Source organism: Amblyraja radiata, chromosome 37 (assembly GCF_010909765.2).
Source record: "Amblyraja radiata isolate CabotCenter1 chromosome 37, sAmbRad1.1.pri, whole genome shotgun sequence".
NCBI lineage: Eukaryota > Metazoa > Chordata > Chondrichthyes > Rajiformes > Rajidae > Amblyraja > Amblyraja radiata.
In genome coordinates this window covers 65,455-88,554 of record NC_045992.1, presented here as the reverse complement: position 1 = coordinate 88,554, position 23,100 = coordinate 65,455, and the positions used below count along the sequence as shown (strand labels likewise).

The following is a 23,100-nucleotide window of genomic DNA, read 5'->3' as shown; positions in this document are numbered from 1 at the left end:
ATACGTCACCTTTCTCTTCTTGGGCACCGGTATTATTGATGCCCTTTTAAGGCAGGTGAGAACCTCAGACCTCAGGTTGAAAATATCCGTAAAAGCTCCAGCCAGTTGGTCCGTACAGGCTTTTAGAATACGACCGTGTATGCCATCAGGTCCAGGCGCTTTCCGAGGGTTCACCCCCCTGAAGGATCTTCTGACGTCGGACTCTGTGACTGAAAACCATCATGGCGAATGGGGGCTCGGGAAGACACATCAGTGTTCTCCCCATCAAAGCGTGTGTAAAACGCATTGAGCTCATCAGGGAGTGATGCTTTGCTGACATTTGAGCTGCTTCCTGATTTTGCCGTGTAGTAGGTGATGGCATTCAAGCCATTCAAGAGACTGCAGACTCTGGAATCTTGAGCAAGAAAAAGTGTTGGGGGAACTCAGCAAATCAGGCAGCATCTGTGAAGAGAAATGGACCATTGACAGTACAGTTCAAGGCTCTTCTTCAGACTCAAATTTAGTCAGACGAAGGGTCCCAACTTGAAATGTCGTCTGTTCATTCCCTTCCACAGATGCTCCCAAGTTCCACGAGCAACTTTTTTGGCATACATATTGAGATTTTGTATTTCAAGTTATGAAACTGGTATCTAAAACGTAACCAAAATACTTGGGTTTAAATGTGTGCGGAATGAAAGTTATAGAAAGAGATTTTTAAGGACACCTTAAAAAAAAAAAATTCTGATTGCGGGTATGACAGAAAGTACCTGTGGCGTTAACTCGCGAGCAGACTTCACAGCCGTCCGTATACCTTCTACGGTGCTCTTGTTTGCAGATCCAACAGCAGCAGCTTTTTCTGCTGTAGCACCCAGTTTGGCAGCATGATTCTCAAAATAACCAGCCCTCCCCTCAAACACCTGCAAAAGCAAACACAATTCAGGTTTTACATCTATTAATTACAAACTAACTGTAAAGATCCAATCCTGATATTGGATTGCACCCACAACATAGACAACTCTTTGCTTGGGTGCAGCACAAAGGCAAATTCCTGGTATGTGAATACTTGGCTAATAAACCTATTCATTAATTCATGATGCTGTCAGACCCATTGAATTTTTTCCTGCAGTTTGTTTTTCTGCTTTAAAGATCCACATTAATCTCTGAATCGCAAAGTAAACGTTGCTGCTTCTACAGGTCAAACTACTTTATCGTGTAAAATATAATGGGAAAAAACCATGACCATCCACCTTATCTACACCATTCTGGCTTTAGAACTTTTTATTCAAAACTGCCCCCTGCCCCCCACTGTTGATCCCTTGTCCCGTCTCCAACGGACCCCTTCCTCGTGAACCCCCCCTCACGGTCTTCCGGCTTCAAAACTGCCGGCGGGACATCAATCGCCTCAACTTCTCCACTCCCCTGTCTCACTCCAATCTCTCCCCCCCTGAACGTACTGCCATCGACTCACTCCGCAACAACCCAGACTGGGTTATCAAACCCGCCGACAAGGGAGGTGCCGTGGTAGTCTGGCATGTCGATCTCTACAAAGCTGAGGCCACACGCCAACTCTCGGATACCTCCTCCTACCTACCCCTGGACCATGACCCCACTGACGAGCACCAGGCCACTATCTCTAGCACCATCACTGACTTCATCAACTCCGACTCCCTGCCCTCCCCCCCCCCCCCCCCCAAGCCTCCAACCTCATCGTTCCCCAGCCCCGCACGGCCCGATTTTACCTTCTCCCCAAAATCCACAAACCTGACTGTCCCGGTAGACCCATTGTCTCTGCCTATTCGTGCCCTACAGAACATTTCCACATACCTTGACTCCATCCTATCCCCCCTGGTTAAATCCCTACCGACCTATGTTCAAGACACCTCAGACACTCTCCGTCGTCTCGGCACATTCCATTCTCTAGGCCCCCATCCCCTCATCTTCACCATGGACGTCCAGTCACTCTACACCTCCATCCCCCACCAGGATGGTCTCAAAGGCCTCCGGTACTTCCTCGACCGGAGAACCAACCAATACCCGTCCACTGATACTCTCCTCCGCCTAGCGGAGCTGGTCCTTACCCTCAATAACTTTTCGTTTGACTCCTCCCATTTCCTCCAAACACAAGGCGCAGCTATGGGCACACGCATGGGCCCCAGTTACGCCTGCCTCTTTGTAGGGTACGTCGAACAATCCTTGTTCAAGACTTACCAGGGCCCCATCCCCGACCTCTACCTCCGCTACATCAACGATTGCATTGGTGCTACCTCCTGCACCCACACACAACTCACTAACTTCATAAATTTTGCCACTAACTTCCATCCGGCACTCAAATACACCTGGACCATTTCCGACACGTCCCTACCATTTCTTGACCTCACTATCTCCATCGCAGGTGATAGACTTTTGACTGACATCCACTATATACTCTCTGACTCCCATGGCTATCTAGACTACACTTCTTCCCACCCTGCTTCCTGCAAGGACTCCATCCCCTACTCCCAATTCCTCAGTCTATGCCGCATCTGCTCCCAGGATGAGATGTTCCACACCAGGGCATCGGAAATGTCCTCATTCTTCAGGGAACGGGGGTTCCCCTCCCCTACCATAGATGAGGCTCTCACCAGGGTCTCTTCAATACCCCGCAACACTGCTCTCTCTCCCCATCCCCCCACTCGGAACAAGGGCAGAGTCCCCCTAGTCCTCACCTTCCACCCCACTAGCCGTCACATACAACAAATAGTCCTCCGTCATTTTCGCCACTTCCAACGTGACCCCATCACTCGCCACATCTTCCCATCTCCCCCTCGTCTGCTTTCTGCAAAGACGTTTGAAACACTTCTATGTATATGTATATCATAAGATATCAAATGAAAGGAGCAGAATTAGGCCATTTAACCCATCAAGTCAACTATGCCATTCAATCATGGCTGATCTATCTCTCCCTCCTAACCCCATTCTCCTGCCTTCTCCACATAACCTCTGATACCGATATGTCTATGTATATGAATATCACCTCTCAACCTCCCACATCCAAGGGAGAAAAGTCCCAGCCTGTTTAGTCTCTACCTATAACTCAAGCCTTCCAGTCCCTGTAATATCCTTGTGAATCTTTTCCGCTTCCTTTCCAGCTTCATGACATCCTTCCTAAGGAGTTCTGCAGGGTTCGGTGCTAGGGCCGCTACTCTTCACGTTGTATATTAAGGATTTGGATGAGGGAATTGAAGGCTTTATAGCCAAGTTTCCCGATGATACGAAAATAGGTGGAGGAGCAGGTAGTGTAGAGAAAGCAGGGACTATGCAGAATGACTTGGACAGGTTGAGAGAGTGGGCAGAGAAGTGGCAGATGGAATATAATGTTAAAAAGTGTGGAGTCATGCAATTTGGTAGTAGGAATAAAGGCATAGACTATTTTCTAAATGGGGAGAGAATCCAGAAATCGGAGGATCCAGAAAAGGGACTTGGGAGTGGTGGTGCAGCATTACCAAAAAATTATTTTGCAAGTCGAATCAGTAGTAAGGAAAGCAAACGCAATGCTTGCATTTATTTCAAGAATACTAGAATACAAAAACTGGGATATAATGCTGAGGCTCTATAAGGCGCTGGTCAGGCCGCATTTGAAGTATTGTGATCAGTCGACCATGCAGAAACCTTGCGAAAATTCATATATGCAACATACATTACCCATTGCCCTGGCCTTGTCAATCCTTTTCATTGCCTCGTCAAAATCACAATCAAACCAGGGCAGGACCTTCACAATGAATGTCAGGGCACCAGGGAGTATCATAAAGCTGAGAGATCTCGTACAGCTACATTGGTCTTTGAAAGGCATGTCACAGGTCGATAGGGTGATCAAGAAGGATATCTGTACATTGGCCTTCACCAATATTGAGTATAGAAGTTGGTATGTTATATTATTGTTGTACAGGACAATGCTGTGGCCGTATTTGGAGCACAGCGTTCAGTTCTGGCCACCCTTCTATATGAAAGACGTTGTTAAGCTGGAAGGAGGGTAGAGAAGATTTATATGGATGTCACTAGAATTGAGGGCCTGATCTACAGAGAGTTTAGGCAGGCTTGGCCTTTGTTTCTTGGAGCACAGGAGGCCGAGGGTTGAGCTAATAGAGGTGTATAAGATCATGAAGGGAACAGATAGCGGAAATTAACAGTCTTTTACCTCGAATACAGGAAAAAAAGAACCAGGGGACATAGGTTTAAGGTGAGTGGGGAAAGATTTAATAGGAACCTGAGGGAAACCTTTTCACACAGACAAGTTTCAATGAGGTACCCCCTCATCCTTCTAAACTCCAACGAGGAGAGGCCCATTGTCGTAAAAACGCTCATCATATGTTAACCCACTACTTCCCGAGTGTTATATTTTCTTTGCAGTTCTTAGAAGGATCATATTTTCTTTGCAAAAATCAGATCCTGATATTTTTGATATTTTTTCAGAGCGTGATGGGTATATGAAATCAATTGTCAGAGGTAGTTGAGGCAGGTACCAGTACAACATGGAAAAGGGATTTGGAAGGTACATGTATAGGAAAGGTTCAGAGCAGCATTTCTCAACTGGGGTTCCCTGGAACGCTAGGGTTCCGCGAGAGGTCACAAGGGGTTCAGAGAAAAATAGTGATAAATAGGCTTATCATATGTAAATGCATTTGTGAGTCATTTTTGTGTTTAATTTCATATTCGTAATTTTATTATACACATACGGCATATTTAGCTACGTCCATTTTGCATAATTAGCAACGTCATATTTAGCGACGTCTATACGGCGCCAGTGAGAAAAGCCATAAGTGGTCAGTAGGAGGTGTACATGACGGATTCATGTATCATTAAGTGACTCACTTGAGTACAGGTGCATGCACGGTCTCCATCAGTCCTGTCTGTGCTTCCTGGCGTGCAGGTACAGTCCCTCATTCACCCACGTCATTTAGAAATTTTTACCGATCATTTAGGGATGTAATGAATTTTTTAAATTTAAGTATGTTCATGTTTATTTCTGTTAGTGTATCTGAAGTTTATTTATGTATGTTTTTGTTAGATTATGAAATCTTACACAAATTTTGGAGCGAAATCTTTGAAATTTTCACAAAATTACCTCCGCTCGGTCTCCATTTGTCGACTTCTTGGAAGCATATGGTGCAATACAAACGTAGAAACGACCCGTTTCAGGACTGGGTGAATGGTGGTCAAGAATAACAAATAGCTATCTCTCCTTTATTCTTCTGCTTTCTACCTCTGCTTCTTTTCTCTTCATTTTCTTTCTTTTCTCATTTTCCTTTTCTCACTTTCTGATATCACACACTTTTCTATTTCTTTTCTATTCCTTTTCTGTCTCCTTTTTATTTTTAAAATAAAAATAATAAGAAGCTGTACATGAATTGTAACATGCCAATATAAACTAGGTACATATGGTACCATATTATTGTACTTACTTCTACTAAAAATTAAAAAAAAGAATGAAAAAAAAAAAAAAAATTATGAAATCTCTCTCTCTCTCACACTCAAAGCCATGCTGACTTATCCCTAGTCAGTCCCCTCTTTTCAAGTGCAGGTACATTCTGTCTCTCAGAATCCACTCCAGTAACTCTCCAACCACTGTTTGGGTCACTAGCTTGTACTTGCTGGCTTGTCCTTGTACTATTCTTAAATCAAAGTACAACATTAGCCACCCTCCAGTGCAATACAATTTCTGTTGTGCTACTGACTTACACGGTTTTGGGAGGAACCTTTAATTCATCTAAATTGGTATATTAAAGCCCAGTTCTTAAATTTAACAACCCAAAATTGGAGCAGTATCATTTTTCCAAATTATTCTGTTCTAACCTTTACCCACACTTAACATGAGTTTTCAAGTTGTTTTTCACTAAACATGGGCTTCTACCCTATTTCTCTAGTTTACATTTAAACTACAACCGGGGATTCTCCTGACCATTTGATGAAACTGTGGAGTTGAATCACCAGATCACTTCTACAAAAATATCAGGCCCTAATTATTGCCAAGAAAATATGATCCTTCTAAGAACTGTAAAGAAAATATAACATTCAGCAATGAGTGGGTTAACATATGATAAGCGTTTGACGACAAGGCCCTCTACTCGCTGGAGTTTAAAAGGATGAGGGAACCTCATTGAAATTTACTGAATAGTGAAAGACCTAGATCGAGCAGATGTGGAGAGGATGTTTCCACTAGTGGGAGAGTCTCGGACCAGACATCACAGCCTCAGAATGAAAGGACGTTCCTTTAGGAAGGAGACGAGGAGGAATTTCTTTAGCCAGAGTGTGGTGAATCTGTGGAATTCATTGCCACAGAAGGTTGTGGAGGCCAAATCAATGGGTATTTTTAAGACATAGATAGATAAATTCTTGATTAGTATGGGTGTCATGGGGAGAAGGCAGGAAAATGGGTTTAAGAGGGAAAGATAGATCAGCCATGATTGAATGGCGGGATAGATGGAACGAATGGCCTAATTCTGCTCCTATCACTTATGAACTTAGTATTCATTTTCATGGCCTCCTAAATGTAAGTAACTTTGTTAGATTACACCAACTCTTGCATTAAACAGGACTTGGGTAAAGCATCCATAAACCCATTACCTCTTCCCTATTTGGTGCATCCTGGGGAGACGTGGCTGCCACAGCAAGCAACTTAATTGGAGTAGTTGTATCACTAAAAACATCAGATACTTCTTGAGTCATGACTTCTTGCATTTTGCCTTTTAGATCCTATATTGGAAAAAACAAGAGTGTTAGCATTCATCTTAAAGAACATGCATGGACTAACATATAAAATGAGCCTTGTGCAAATTAACATTGCATGAGTCTGCAAGGAACAGGACAACAAAACCTCAAGGTTAATAAGTTTCTTGGGACAGAAAAGCAATAATACATTGTTTTGCAAATATGTCATTTAGAGCAGAAAAAAATGTGGGAAATTAAATAAATTATGCAACATGATGTATTTCTGGAGAAGACTAACCAAGTAAATTATATTTTGAATATGTTTGAATGCAATAAGTCCAAAAATCTGCTTCAGTGTGACAATAGGATGAGATGCTAAATGTGTAGGATGATGCAGAACAGAATTTCTGGAGAAGATGACATTTTGGAACAATAATGAGTATTACAGGAACCAATCCTTAAAATTACAATAATGTGGATGAACAGCACATGAACTGCATCATTTAATCTACACAGTGAGGAGTTGAATGGTTAATATTAGTAGACACTAGAACCTGTGAAAATTGCACATGCACAAGAAGACAAAAAGGGTAATGGAAAGACTAAGTTAGCAATAGAATTTAGTCCAACAGGATTTGGTTAGCAATGAAAGAGAACGTATTTCTTCCAGTGAGAGACGTTCAATTAAGATTGTACAATTGGTTGCTGGAGACAGAGACTGGAATAAAACAGGACTGTACAGTGCAGGAATAGGCCCTTTGGCCTATCATGTCTGTGCCAACCATGAGGCTAGATCAAACTAATCCCTTCTAGAACATAAAACGGTAGAGCACTGGAATAGGCCATTTGCCCCACAATATCTGTGCCAATCATGATACCAAGACCAACTTTTATCTGCCTGCATATAATCCATATTCATCCAATCCCTGCATATCAACATACCTAATCAAAGTGCCACCATCATATCTACCATCACCACCACCCCAGTAGCGTGTTCCATGCACTCATCACCTGGTGAAAAAACTTGCCTCGCACATTTTCTGTAAGCCAATACACCTTCTGCCTGCACATAATCCATCCACTACCTATTCATGTGCCTGTCCAACCTTTTAAACATCACTATCACGTCTGCTTGCACTAATTCCACTGACAGCACATTCCAGGCACCCGTCACATAAAAAAGCCTGCCTCACAAGTCTCTTTTAAACCTTCCCCTCTCTCCTGAAAGCTATACCTTCTGGTATTTGACATCTCAACCCTTGGAAAGCGACTCTCATAATTTTATAGACTTCTATCAAGTCTTCTATTGGTGGTGAGTGCATGAAGCACACTGCAGAGGGTGGAGGTAGAGTTACATACGATAGCTTAGTTTTGTATATTGTCACTTGTACTGGGGTACAATGAAAAGCTTTTTGGTGCATGCTATCCAGTCCACGGACAGACTATACATGTTTACAATCAAGCGAATCACAGTATCATATAATCATTTATTAAATATAATTTAACACAAATCCAGTAAAGTCCGATTAAATGTAATCTGAGGGTTTCCAAAGAGGTAGATGTTAGGTCAGGACCACTCTCTCATTGGTGACAGCTCATATATTAAGAGACTTTTGGAAAGCACATGGATATGCAGGGAATGGACTGATATGGATTATATGCAGGTAGATAAGAGTTGGTTTTGGCATCATGTTCGGCACAGACGATGTGGCCCATGAACCTGTTCCTGCTTTTTGCTGTTCTATGTTCACCCCTCTTCCGACATTCCAAAGCAAACAATCCAAATTTCTCCAACCTCATTATAGCTAATACCTCAAATCCAGGCAACATCCTGGTAAACCTCTCCAAGCATCCTCTCCAAAGTTTTCACATCTTTCTTGTAATTGGGTGACCAGAACTGCACACAATAGAACAAATATAGTCTAAGCAAGGTTTTAAACAACGGCAACAAGACTTCCTGACTTTTATACCTAGTGCCCTGGTCGACGAAGGCAAAGGTGTCAAATGCCTTCTTACCATCCTACCAACATATGCTGCCATTTTCTGGGACCTATGAACTTGCACCTAAAGATCCCTCTATACATCATTAGTTCCAGTCCCAGCCATTTACTGTATACTTTCCTATTACGTTTGATCTCTCTGTCACACCTCACTCACACTCGTCCAGATTAAACTACATCTGCCATTTTCTGCTCATATGTCCAACTGATATACATCCTGCTAAATCCTTCGACATCCTTCTTCATGATCCACAACTCTACCAATTTTCGTACCTTCTGCAAACTTATGAATCAGCCCACCTACATTTTCACGCAAATTGTTTAATGTATCAGACAACAGATGTCTTAGCACTAATCCTTTTAGAAAATCACTGGCTAGAGAACTGTAGTCACGAAACACCATTCCACCATTATCCTCATTCTTTGAAGGTCAACACAATTTTGAAACCAAATCACTATGGATCCCATGCATCTTAACCTTCTCGAACAGTCTACCATGGAGGACCTTGTCAAATGCATTGCTGAAGTCCATGTAGACAACATATATAAGCCTTACCCTCATCAATCGTCTTTATCATCTCCACTAAAACTCAATTACATTCGTAAGACACGACCTGCCTTGCACAAAGCCAAGCTAACACTAAAAAGCCGAAACATTTCCAACACAAGTATTCTTATCCCTATGAATCCTCTCCAATAGCCTCCCCATCACTGATGTTAGACTCACTGGCCTATACAGTTTTGGATTATCCCTAGTAAACAGGTTACTGAAATAGTTATTATCAAAGACAAATCCTAAGTTTAAAATATTCTCCATAAGTCTCCATTTATTAAATTCTTGAAAAAGTGATTTGGTTTAACACAAAATCAGGGTTGAAACCTGAGTTTGGGATTGGATGAATAGTTATATTCAACATTTCCTGGATCTATCTCCACAATCTTATTATTGGTAGTTTCCTTTTGCGTCTCCTTTTTCTCTCTATTAGATTATAGTTTCTCTCATCTTTTTCTCTCTTTATCTTTATTCTTTAAATTTTTTTATTTTTTTAAAAACTGAAGCTATGTAAGAAATCTGTAATTAAATTGTTGCTTACTATTATATGTATACATGCTTCTAATAAAAATATTTAAATAAATAAATAAATGTCCTTGCAGTTTCAAATATCAGATGTGATAATTTAAGTATATTCATTTTTGAATGAAAAATCCATGCAGATGTTGGAAATGCAAAACAGCAAGTGCAGCCAAATCAATGGGAAGAAAAGCTGAGTAGAATCTCTAGTCAATGACAGTAGAATAGACAGGAAACACAAGAAAACAGTTATATTTTAAGTTGCAGAAGCAAGGGTGGTGGGAATAGGGGCAATATTGACAGGTGCTGATCAAAGGTGTCAATGTTACAATCACTACAGCCTCAGACAGAAGATGATATGCTGTTGCCCGAGCTTAAATTGTGCACTGGTGGATAAATGTAGGTGGCCAAGAAGAGGGGTTCTAGAGGGGGGTAGGACAGAACATTAAAGGGATTGGCAATGGACACTCAAGATGGCTATTGCAGAATGAACATAAAATGTTTTGCACAGCATCGCCAAATCAGCAATCTGGTTTCTCCAGTGTAGATCAATCAATCACAATCATACTTTATTAGCCAAGTATGTTTTGCAACATACAAGGAGATCTCATTGTGAGTACTGACAACAGTGCACCAATGCAAGTGAATTGCTGCTTCACCCAAAGATTGGATCCCTGGATGGTTGGGAGGGAAGCAGTAATAGGGAAGCTGGTATATCCCCTGCAATTGCATGGAGAGTACCATGAGCTGAGTGGTTCATTGAAAAGTGTAACAGGAGTTCCAGTCAGAATGGTCAGAACAGTCAGAACATCATTGGAGGTGATGCAAACTATGGAGGCTGATATGTTGAATGTAGAAGATGTTGGGTGGATGGTGAGCGAGTAAGATAAACTGTATCTTTGTTCTGGCTTGGAAGAGGCAAAAGCAGAGAGACTGCCTTCGATCCCTATATATCCCAGTGCCTGTAGAGGAAAGTCAGTGAATATTTTTAAGGCAGAGATAGATGGATTTTTGATTAGTACAGGTGTCAATTGTTATGGAGAGAAGGCAGGAGAATGGGGTTAGGATGGATAGATCAGTTATGATTGAATGGCGGAATCGTCTTGATGGGCCGAATGGCTTAATTCTACTATCCCTTATGACCCTATCAACCCATTCCTTGCTGTCTTTAATGAAATCAATACATATTCAACAGGTAAATAGGAACCCATCATTGCAATTAAAACGAACCAAATCAGCATATATAAACGGCTTGTTTCAACCAGATAGTATCTGCACAGGCAGATCAACACTATTTTTATTATTAAAAATATCGCAGGTAAATGTTCCCCAAATAAGGATTTAACAATCCATTAAACAAATCAACCCATTGAGTTTAACTTGTACAGGCTAGAAATATCACGGTGTAACTGTAAATCTGCTCAAAATGACATCAAACTAAGAAAACTGTAAAATGCATGCCAGATGATGTCAAATTCTATAATGCTCCCACAAAACATGGTCAGTAAACCTTTAGTGCATCCTGCAGTTGTGCAGCAATTGCTCTGGCTTGAGGACTGTCCCCTTCACCTCGAGCTGCCAGATCTGCAAGCTGTCCAGTCAGGTGTTCGACCCGGTCACACTTTCCAGTCAGTTCCTGGCGATATGGTCCCATTAATGCGTTGGCAAGTCGACGGCCTTCAGCAACAAGTCCACGGATAGCAGCCTGGCCTAAATGAGAAGGAAAAAACAATTTGAATTAATGCATACAATTACGATTTTGGAAGACATAACATAACATAGCGATGTTCAAAATGTCATTATCCAAATCAAAATTAAGAGCGCCCATTAATAGAGAAAAACCAAGCAATATAAATATAAACAAATTGGTAGAAGGATTAGAGGCCTGTCAGCAGCGCATTAGTTTTTTTCTTCAACTTTTTTTTTTTTTTTAGTATGTTTTAAAGTATGTTTTTGATGTTTCTCGGTGTGTTTTGTGTGGCGGTGGTGTGGGGGGGTGAGGGGGAAACCGTTTTGGCCGCCTCCTCCACGGAGAGGCGACTTTTTCCAGGTCGCCTCCCCCGTGGCCTAACAGCAAGGATCGGCGTGGCCTTTCCCGGAGACGCGCCCGGGGCTTCAGCGGCGGGCGCAGCGTGGACTCTCGACGTGGAGCGGGTGAGCCCTCGCTGGGGCTCGCTGGAGGGAAGCGCTCCGTTTCGCTGGCCCGGGGCAGCCGGCAGCCTGAAGCCGCGGTCTGCACAACTCCAGCTGGCGCGGCGTCTACAGCCCGGGATCCCTCGTGGGGGACCCGGGGGAAAAAGAAGCCATCACTGCCGGCCCGCGGCCAACTTCTACCGCGGGTCCGGCATGGACTTACCATCACCCCTGGAGGGGAGCTTCGACCACCGGCCCTGCGGTCTGTGGTGCTTCTGGCTGCGGCGCGGCGGGAACCTTAAATCTTCGACCGCCGGCCTGCACCAGCCTGAAGCCGCGGTCTCCGGTGGGGAAGAGCCGATCCTGGACTTACCTTGCCTTTGACTTTGTCCCTTACCATCTGGACGCCCGCAGCAACGGCTGCGGAGGGTGGAGGTCCCGACCACGGGGGAAAATGGAGGAGGTCTGGTCAAGTTCTGTGCCTTCCACCACAGTGATGAATGCTGTGGTGGATGTTTGTGTTACATTTTTATTGTGGTTGTGTGTTCTTTATTATTGTACCGCTGCTGACAACCCAAAATTCCACCGACCCTGGTTGTGTGGCAATAAATTCTATCAATTCAATCAGGTTCTTCACCCAGAGAATGGGATAAGATCATTAATTTTCCAAAATTATTCATTTCAACTGCAACAATTTAGGGGAAAAGGTGAAGATAAAGGAAGATAAAGGAAAATCATTCCGGGCTGCTCTTGTTCAACTTTCCTTAACATAAATAAATACAATCAAATAAATTAATACATCAGCTAAATTGATGGCAAAATGGGAAGCAGGGAGAAAATAAATGGCTGAAATGATAATCCAAGTATTTTATAGAGACAAAAACAGTAAATGGCTGTAAATATAAAACATTGAAAGCAAAGAGATTTTGCCTCTCAATAATTGTTTCCCCACAATCTCTGGGAAGGAAAAAAATGCAGATAATACAAGCACTTCAGCCATATTTTCATATGCACACTGCAGAATGAGAATGTTATTTGATGTACAGATGTACCCACATCACACGAATTCAGATACTTTCGTTTTATGAAACTGCAGAATAACTTCCTGCCTCTTATACGGGAAGATATAGATCAGCCATGATTGAATGGCGGAGTAGACTTAATGGGCCAAATGGCCTAATTCTACTCCTATCACTTAAGACGTTATGACCCAATGCCTGAAATTCATCACTGGCTTCCTGATAGAAGACAGAGAGTTGTAATGGACGGCCGATTTTCAATCTACCGGACTACGACCAGTGGAGTTCCGCAAGGATCTGTGCCAAGACCTCTGTTGTTTCATATATCTCAAACAACAATACGTTATCAGCACAGGAGCAGTCCCCTGCTCTATACCCATAACTGTGTAGCCAGTCACAGTTCCAACTCCATCGGTAAATTCGCCAAAGAAACCAACGGTGTTGGATAAAGTCAGAACATAGGAGGAAGATCGATCATCTGAACGATGCCAGAACAACATCCTTGTTCAACCTTGGAACAGGTAGGGTAATGCACAGTCTTTTACCCAGAGCAGCGGAATTAAGGCCCAGAGGATGCGGAAAGGTTTTAGGAACCCGAGGGGCAACTTTTTCACTCAGAAGTTTGTGGGTATATGGAACAAACTGCCAGCGGAGGTAGTTGAGGCAGGTACTATAACAACATTTAAAAGACATTGGTATATGGATAGGAAAGGTATAGAGAGATACGCATTTTTATCCGTTATTTATATATATCACAAACAACAGAGGTACCTGCACAGATCCCTGCAGAATACTATTGGTCAAACAACGCCAGTTAAAAGCATTATTCCACCACTACAATCTTGTGTTCAATAGGCAAACCAGATTTGAATCAAAACTACCTAGTCACCCAGTGGATTTTATGCATCTTAATCTTATGGATTAGCCTATCATGAGGACATTGTAATATGCCTTACTCAAGTCCATGTAGAGAACATCCACTACTTTATCCTCATCAATCACCTTCATCTCCCCCTCAAAAATCGCAATCAAATTTGTCAGACATGACCTGCCACAGACAAAGCCATGCTGATTGTTCCTACTCAGCCCATTCTCTTCCAAATGAAAGCAAATCCGCTTGAGCTGGAAATAACCTCCCTACCACTGAAGTGAGGCTCACCGGCCTATAATTCCCTTATTCATCCATGTTTCCCTTCTTAAATAATGGGGTAACATTGGCTTCTCTCCTGATTTCCAGGACCTCATCTGTGGCTAGATAGCATATAAAGATCCAATCTCCTCTTTGCCTCTCTCAATAACCCGATGTGAGCATGTTGCAGAGTCAGAGTGGTTGATGGGAATGCGGGGAAAATAAAAATAGGATTCATTACAAATAGATGCTTGATGGTCAGGTAGAAATATAAATAAAATAACTCCTGCTCCTATTTAATATATGCTATCTCATTTGGAAGAGAAATGGTGGGCGGCACGACTCTTGTCAGCAGCGGCCTCTGCAATCCGTCTGTTTTTTTATTTTTTGTCTCGTTTTTATGTAGTTTTTGTTATTTTTTTTGTTGGGGTATGTGTGTGGGGGGGTGGGGGTAACTTTAAAATCTTTCCCTGCACGGAAGACCCGACCTTTTCTTTGTCGGGTCTCCGTTGTCGTTGGGGCTGCAACGTGGAGCGGCCTCCAACAGGAATGACCTAGGGCTCCAGTTGTGGAGCTGCCGACTACTCACCTCACCGTCGCGGAGCTGGCCGAGTCCGGAGCAGGTGGAGCGGTGGTGGAGCGCTGCTGCCACCCGACCCCCGGAGTTCCGGAGGCTGCAACTGCGGGTCTGGCGGACGGTGGCACCGGGAGCCCGCGGGTCCCTGCTGGGAGACCGCTTTTCGGGGCTTCCGCAACGGCGACTTCTCCCGCCCGAGTTGCGGGGTTGAAGAGCACCTGGAGCGGGGCCTTACAGCACCGCCCCGCGCGGCTTGGAATGGCCGCGGGACTTTGCGAGCGCACGCCGGGGGCTCTAACAACAAGACCCGGTGTGCAAATAAATTGTATTGTAAGTGTGTTCTTGCGTATTCTCGTGCTTGATAGTAGGTGTACATTTGGTGGGTTAAAGTTCTTGTAGTGCTGTATGACACGTATAAATCCAGATAAGTAGTTCACATTTGATTACAGCAGTTATCATATTTTTATTTCCTTGAATTATATACATTTAAAAAATTCTGTTCAGGAAATCCTACGTGTGGGGGGAGGTTGCGTTCCTAGAAAATGGCAAAAAACTGTCATGATTTTCCGTAATGCAAAGCTGTCAACTGCACATGCGTCAAGAAATTAGTATTGAAAACATTTTGTTTAGATATATTGATTTTTTATCACAAATTCCACAAGATTGTATATTATTCTGTACCTCTCATTTTTGAACAGTAATGTGTATTCTCTAAGGCAAACATCTTTAACCTTAACCCAGCTGTTACTTGGGATCGCCTGTATGTTGAAAATATGAGATTAAGAGATAAATATTTTTTCTGCTATTAAATAATCTGCCACATAACATGAAGTAAGATATCTTAGTACAGCCGCCTAAAAATGAGATATCACCATCTGAATACTCACCCACGCCACGGTCATCCATCGTAGGATTATCAATCCAGCGCTGGGCTTGCTCAATTTTCCCCTCCAAATTCACTGCTGCTTTTACAGGCCGACTATTGGCCACTGCACGATTTGTTTTTGTCTGCAGGTTCTGCAATGTGGTTGCAATTTGTTTGGACAAGGCACGAGCTTCAGGGGTGTCACCTTTTCCTCTGGGAAGCACAAAAAGTCATGGTCACAAATTCATAATACAAAATCATAACGAGTGATTTAAACAAAATGTTCAAGCTCTGAATGTAAAGTGCATTTAAAGATTGACGAGTGAAATTAATTGTAAATACTTTACAGCCCCTTTATGGAACTATGTGTACATTTAAGGCTAATTAGGGCAACACACAGATTATAACCCAGAGTGAGTGTTTCATTCTAAACGGGTAAGACTTGATAAATTTGAGTTTAAACAAAAAATCTTATATCCTGTAGTTAGCGATTTTTTGAATACATACTGTCTTCTCAAGTCAGATAGCTTTGCAGTCAGTACTCCTATTTCATTCATTGAGCGCAGTATGTCATCACGTTCTTTTTGATCTTCACAAAGATCTGCAATTTTTTTAGCTTCTTTTAAAATACCACGAATATGCTCTTCTCCTTCTGGAGCTCCATGCGGATCAGCCAGCCAACACTAAATAAAACGCAAAGCCATATTGGACTGTGTAAATAAGCTCAAGAAAAATGTTACACATTTTAATGTTACCACTCTTCTTTGATAATCCCAATGCACATAATCTGCTCCTATTTTGTTGATACATGCTCTGATTTTTAAATTCTAACAATTCTCATGGAAATAATTAACCCATTTACTATTTCTTAAATCATCAACAGGCAATTTGTGAACGTCAGAGGTTGCAGAGAGACCTGACAGGTGTATATAATATTATGAGCCACTATGATTGGGTCTACTATCAGAACCTTCTCCCCGGAGTGGAAATAAAAAAAACAGGGGCAATGTCATAGGAGCAGAAGTAGGCCATTCGGCCCATAGAGTCTACTCCGCCATTCAATCATGGCTGATCTATCTTTCCCTCTCAGCCCCATTCCCTGCCTTCTTTCTGTAACCTTTGACACCCTTACTAAATCAAGTACCAGCCAATCTCCATTTCAAAAATAACCAAAGACTTGGCCTCCACTGCCAATGCATTCCTATGGTAATGAATTCCAAATTTAAAGATGTGATGGGCAATTGTTTTCTTTACACAGAAGGTGGTGCATTGGTGAAAAAAGTTGCAAAGGGTGACAATAGGCAATTGGTGCAGGAGTAGGCCTTCGGCCCGAGCCAGCACCGCCACTCAATGTGATCATGGCTGATCATCCACAATCAGTACCCCGTTCCTGACTTATCTCTGTATCCCTTAATTCCGCTATCCCCAAGAGCTCTATCTAACTCTCTCTTGAAAGCATCCAGAGAACCGCCCTGTGAGGCAGAGAATACCACACACTCACAACTCTCTGTGTGAAAAAGTTTATCCTCATCTCCGTTTTAAATGGCTTACCACTTATTCTTAAACTTTGGCCTCGGCTTCTGGACTCCCCCAACATTGGGAACATGTTTCCTGCCTTTAGCATGTCCAAACCCTTAATAATCTTTGTTTTCAATAAGATAGCCTCTCACCCTTCTAAATTCAGAGTATACAAGCCCAGCTGCTCCAATCTATGAACGAATGAATGAATGAATGAATGAATGAATACATCTCAGTCCTGCCATCCCTGGAATTAATCTGGTGAACCTACACTGCACTCCCTCAATAGCAAGAATGTCCTTCGTAAAGTTTGGAGACCAAAACTGTACACAATACTTCAGGTGTGGTCTCACTATGGCCCTGTACAACTGCAGAAGGACCTCTTAGCTCCTCTACGTGATTGATGAACAAGGACCCCCAGATCCCGTTGTACTTCCCCTTGACACCATTTAGATAATAATCTGCCTTCCTGTTTTTGCCACCAAAGTGGGTAGTGGTGGAGGCACATAGGGTAATGGTGTTTGAGGTTTTTACATGGCACATGGATATGCAGGAAAAGGAAGGAGATGGATCACATGCATGCAGAGGAGATTAGTTTAACCTGGCATCATGTTTGGCACAGATATTGTGGGCCAAAGGGCCTGTTCCAATGCTACTGTTCTATGCTCTATGTTCAACCAACTCCCCAAGGAAAATACACATGGGCCAGATCTATTGAAACAATGGCCTTTGCTTATTCTATGCTGGAGCATCTCAATGGTTCAAGCAGGGAAATTGACAGAAAATAGTTCAAGTTGGGACTTTTCGAAATTATGTCCATTCCCTCCACAGATGCTGCGAGACCTACTAGGTTCCTCCAGCACTTCGCTTTTTGATGCAAAAATTAATTTTCATGGAGCTACACAATATTTTCATACATGGATGCACTCATCCATCTAAATGTGAGTATGATAGAACAGACTCAATCCTGGAAAGATCTCTGCAAAGAGTTGCTGACCTGTAAGGATCCAAAACATGCCAATGCCTGGAAATGTTGCCAATAAATTTGCATTACTTTGCAGATCTTTTCTCGATTTGAATACGATAACCAGTGAGCTGACTGACTGTTCTTCAACGTGGTTCAATACCAGTGTTGAATAATAAAGCTGTCAACAATGCTAGCTCAAATTTGTGAAAGAATGTGAATAAAAAAAACTTTTATGGGTCTCTGTTGCATCCACTGGCTGCTTCTAAAGTAAGTGACATCAAGATTTGCGAATAAGAAATTGCCCCTTGGCTTAGATTTGAAACAGATGCTCAGCTTTACACAGCAGTAAAATGGGAAAGCAGATAAAATCTTCTCTTGAAAGATTAGCAAGTAACAAATTCAAAAAACAAATTAATTTTAACCTGCATATCTGGCATTGCAAGATTCCAATACTCAGCTTTAAAACATCTTTATCTGCATATGAACTTTCAGATGAAGCTGAATCCGAGAATATAAGAATATTACCTGAGCAGCATCGATTTTCTTAGCAATGGCCTGCTTTGAGTTAGTCATGGCTTCCAGTTTCCTGGCTGCATTTTCCACTTTTGCTGATAACATATCCAGCCCTTGGGATACTTGCTGTGATTTCTGCATGGCAATAGGTGTGGCACCTTGACCTCTACAGTTAAAAATTACACCCAATATTATTGGCGGTCTTTTATATACACAACACAAATTAAAACTGTATGTGGTTTGCAGGGCAAATTTTCTATGGAACTTATTATTGTAATTACTCCTTGGTTTTTACTACATTGATTATTTCTTCTTATTACAACATGGAGTTATTGTAAGAACAATTGCTAAATGAATTGCCTTTGTACTTCAAATATACAATAGTACTGTACCAAATAAAGTAAAATTGTTTAATTATTTCAACAGTCAAGTTTTTAAGTATCTAATTCACGTTACCTAGCTCGAAGTTCAGATACTTGGTCAGTCATCTGAGCCAGAGCCCTGCTGGTACCCAGAATCTCCCTCCTCTCCTTGCCTGCACACAGTTCACCAACCTTACCAGCTTCATCCAATATTTGTTTGATGGCTTGCTCTCCAGCATCACCTAAGTCACACAGCAGATCAGATAAACCTCTCAAAACTCAATAGTCTCATTCAGAGTCAATTAAAAAAAATATTTGGCAAAATAATATTTCAGGATGTTAGACAAGTGAAATACTTGAAATTTTTAGTACCACCAATTATTATTATTACCTGGAGGTGCATTAGGATCTCTTAGCCAGTTTTTAGCCTGGTTTATCTTTGAGTCGATCATAGCTAGAGCTCTTCTCATGGTCTCAGTGTCCTGTTCAAATAGACATCAGTCAAGAATATGCTATCAATTAAAAGATCAAGAACAGAAGAAAGGACGGCACTCAAATTAAAAAAGAAGTCTTCACTAATGTTAGAAATAAAACTCAACACATATTGTTTTTTGTCTCCCTCTTAGAATTTTTCAATGTCTGAACATTTGGATTCACTCCAACCTTCAAGTGAAAAATAACATTTGTAACAGAATGGCAAATGATTCCTCATTATGGAAGTTAAAAACTCCAATAATTGCCTCAAAACAAATAGTTGCACGCAAATAAAAACTTCTAACATGTTTCTGATTATTGTCAATTCCAAACACCTTCCACTAAAATAATAGGACTATGTACCAATTAGAATTACATAGTTTATGAAGATGTGCTGTTAGGTTTTTTTTTATTTCACTTATGGGAAAAGCAATACATAACTACGTTCATCATAACATTTTGAGTGAAAAGATACACAAATTCATGAAAAGTCGATGATTTAGTTAGTGGAAGCTGTAATTTGAATGTTACTGATTTTTAAATACCAAATTTAGAGCATCGAAGACGCTATTTTTTAACCTACAATAAGGCCCGAAAAATCACCTGGGTCTTGGAGGCCGAAGGTTAGATTATTCATTGGCCCTTAGCTTCAGCAAGTAAGAATTTCATTGTTCCATTGCCAGTATAGTATGACATTTAAAAAACTTTTGAATCTTGCGATAAAGGATATTGATGGCGGGGAGAAGATGGGATACACAGAGGTTGTTGTAAATTAAATCTTTCTTTCAAAATTAATTATTTCCAGACGGTGGTGGTGGACGGAGGGGAGGAACGGTGCCGATGAGTGAGCTGGGGGCTTGGAGGCGCTCTGGCGGTTCCATGGTCAGTTCCATGGAGGTGATCTGGGTCACAGAGGCAGAGCAGAGGCCGAGGGATGCAAGAAAACAGCGCATCGAATATCGAGGTGTTGGTGGAGTGGGTCGCTGGAGGCCCCGCAGCAGCCTGGGGCTCTATTGGAACGGGCGCTGCCCAGAGGCTGAGCGCACAGATCGGATGTGGCCTGCAGCAGCACGGAACGGCAGAGCAACGGTGGAGGACAACGACAACGTCGAAATGCTATTTTATTCCGAACTCTGTTTTTTATTTTTTAACCGGTATATACATTCTCTTTGTTTTATATGAAAACAATACGCAATGCAAAACAATACGCAATGCAAAAGGCCTCCACAACGGCAAATATTTGTTTTCCCCCCCAAAATTTAGCACAGAAGGTGGTGCATTGGAGGGGGGGGGGGGAGAAGAGGGGGGGGGGGAGAGGAGAGGGGGGGGGGAGAGAGGGGGGGGGAGAAAAGAGGGGGGGGAGAAAAGGGGGGAAAGAGGGGGGGGAAGAAAAGAGGGGGGGGGAGAGAAGAGGGGGGGGAGGAGAGGGGGGGAGAAAGAGGGGGGAGAGAGGAAGAGGGGGGAGAGAGAGAAGAGGGGGGGGAAGAGAGACGAGGGGGGGCTGAGAGTAAGAGGGGGGGGAGAGCGAAGACGGGGGGGGAGAGAAGAGCGGGGGGGGAGAGAGAAGAGGGGGGGGAGAGAAGAGGGGGGGGGAGATGAGAGAGGGGGGGGGAGAGAAGGGAGGGGCCGGGAGGGAGAAGGGGAAAGAAGAGGGGGGGGGAGGAAAGAGGGGGGGGAGAGAAGAAGAGGGGGGGGGGGAGAAGAGGGGGCGAGAGAAGAGGGGGGGGGAGGAGAGAAGAGGGGGGGGAGAGGAAGAGGGGGGGGGAGGAGAAGAGGGGGGGGGGAGACGAGAAGAGGGGGGGGAGAGAGAGAAGGAGGGAGGGGGAGAGAAGAGGGGGGGGGCGGGAGAGAAGAGGGGGGGGGGAGAGAAGAGGGGGGGGAGAGCGAGAAGAGGGGGGGGCGGAGAGATGCGGGGGGGAGGAGAGAAGAGGGGGGGAGGAGAGAAGAGGGGGGGAGGAGAGAAGAGGGGGGGAGAGGAGAGAAGAGGGGGGGAGGAGAGAAGAGGGGGGGAGGAGAAGAGGGGGGGAGGAGAAGAGGGGGGGGGAGAAGAGGGGGGGGGAGAAGAGGGGGGGGGAGAAGAGGGGGGGGGAAGAGGGGGGGGGGAGGAGGGGGGGGGAGAAGAGGGGGGGGGAGAGAAGAGGGGGGGGGAGAAGAGGGGGGGGAGAAGAGGGGGGGGAGAAGAGGGGGGGGAGAAGAGGGGGGGGAGAAGAGGGGGGGAGAAGAGGGGGGGAGAAGAGGGGGGGGAGAAGAGGGGGGGGAGAAGAGGGGGGGGAGAAGAGGGGGGGAGAAGAGGGGGGGGAGAAGAGGGGGGGGAGAAGAGGGGGGGGGAGAAGAGGGGGGGGGGAGAGAAGAGGGGGGGGGAGAGAAGAGGGGGGGGAGAGAAGAGGGGGGGAGAGAAGAGGGGGGGAGAGAAGAGGGGGGGAGAGAGAAGAGGGGGGGAGAGAGAAGAGGGGGGGAGAGAGAAGAGGGGGGGAGAGAAGAGGGGGGGAGAGAAGAGGGGGGAGAGAAGAGGGGGGAGAGAAGAGGGGGGAGAGAAGAGGGGGGAGAGAAGAGGGGGGGAGAGAAGAGGGGGGGGAGAGAAGAGGGGGGGGAGAGAAGAGGGGGGGAGAGAAGAGGGGGGGAGAGAAGAGGGGGGGAGAAGGGGGGGGGAGAAGGGGGGGAGAAGTGGGGGGAGAAGTGGGGGGAGAAGGGGGGGGGAGAAGAGGGGGGGGGGAGAAGAGGGGGGGGGAGAAGAGGGGGGGGGGAGAAGAGTGGGGGGGAGAAGAGGGGGGGGGGAGAAGAGGGGGGGGGGGGGAGACGATTTCCCCTTCGTAAATCCATGCTGACTTGGACCGATCCTGGTACTGCTATCCAAATGCACTGCTATTACTTCTTTAAAAATTGACTCTAGCATCTTCCCCACCACTGATGTCAAGCTAACTGGTCTATTATTCCCTGCTTTGTCTCTCCCTCCTTAAAAGGTGGGATAACATTAGCTACAGCAGTCACGTGCCGCCTGGGTAGGCAAGGCAGGCACTGCCTACCCTGAATAAATATATAAAATGATAATAACTAAATATAAATAGTAAAGGCAGGGGACAATTATGCCTATCTAAGAGATGGATCTCTTGTAGCGCTTGTAAGACGGGAAGGTGTGTGCAGCCCACGGGCCATCAGCGCTGCTTGAAGTCGTCAATGACAAGCGGGGCTGGAATTCTGCCTTTGCTGCACTGCGCAGGCGCAGCGCTAGTTTCTTGGCGGGGTTTTCAAATATGGATTGGCATCTTAGGAAAGAGAGAGAAGAATGGAGCTCGTGTACCAATGATATGGTAAGTACATTTCTTCTTTTTTTAATACCGTATTTGCCGGTGTGTGGGGGTGGGAAGAGAGCTCCTTTCACAGCGTTTGGGGAGTCTGGCCCGAGGTAAAGTTGCGGGGAGGGCACGAATGTTGTGAAGGAGGGGATCGGGATAATGCCACTTGCGACGCTCCTTGCACGGAACATCCGCATTGAGGCGTGGGGGTGAAGCTGCTCGCCTCTGGCAGCTCTCCATCTAAAAACCTCTCTCCTGCTGCTCGCTGGCCTCATTCATGTCCCGCAAATCCTTAAATTCCAACAACGCGATTGAGGTTACTTGGTTGTGGGAATTTAAGGATTTTCAGGAAGCGGCTGAAATGAGCGAGCAGCAGGTGAGAGGTGTCCAGACGGAGAGCACTGCCAAAGGTGAGCGGGCCGGCAGAAGTAGCTGAAGTGGCGGCCAGTTCTGCTGTCGGGTCCCGGTGGCCGCTCGCAGCCAAAGATTAGAGCAGAGCTCTATAATCTTTGCTC

At 44.3% G+C, this 23,100-nt stretch overlaps 1 protein-coding gene across 4 annotated transcripts in view; it reads right to left on the bottom strand.

The window, feature by feature from the left end:
• vcl (vinculin) overlaps positions 1-23,100 on the bottom strand; it is a 107,100-nt gene that overhangs the window by 28,010 nt on the left and 55,990 nt on the right. For all 4 annotated transcript variants that reach the window (XM_033012643.1, XM_033012644.1, XM_033012645.1 and 1 more), the window contains 8 exons: positions 19,210-19,300; positions 18,913-19,060; positions 18,469-18,622; positions 15,966-16,141; positions 15,481-15,671; positions 11,246-11,445; positions 6,580-6,708; positions 747-896 (listed from right to left, as the gene is read on the bottom strand). In XM_033012643.1, coding sequence (XP_032868534.1) covers positions 747-896; positions 6,580-6,708; positions 11,246-11,445; positions 15,481-15,671; positions 15,966-16,141; positions 18,469-18,622; positions 18,913-19,060; positions 19,210-19,300 — 1,239 coding nt within the window. The remainder of the gene's footprint in view (positions 1-746; positions 897-6,579; positions 6,709-11,245; positions 11,446-15,480; positions 15,672-15,965; positions 16,142-18,468; positions 18,623-18,912; positions 19,061-19,209; positions 19,301-23,100) is intronic.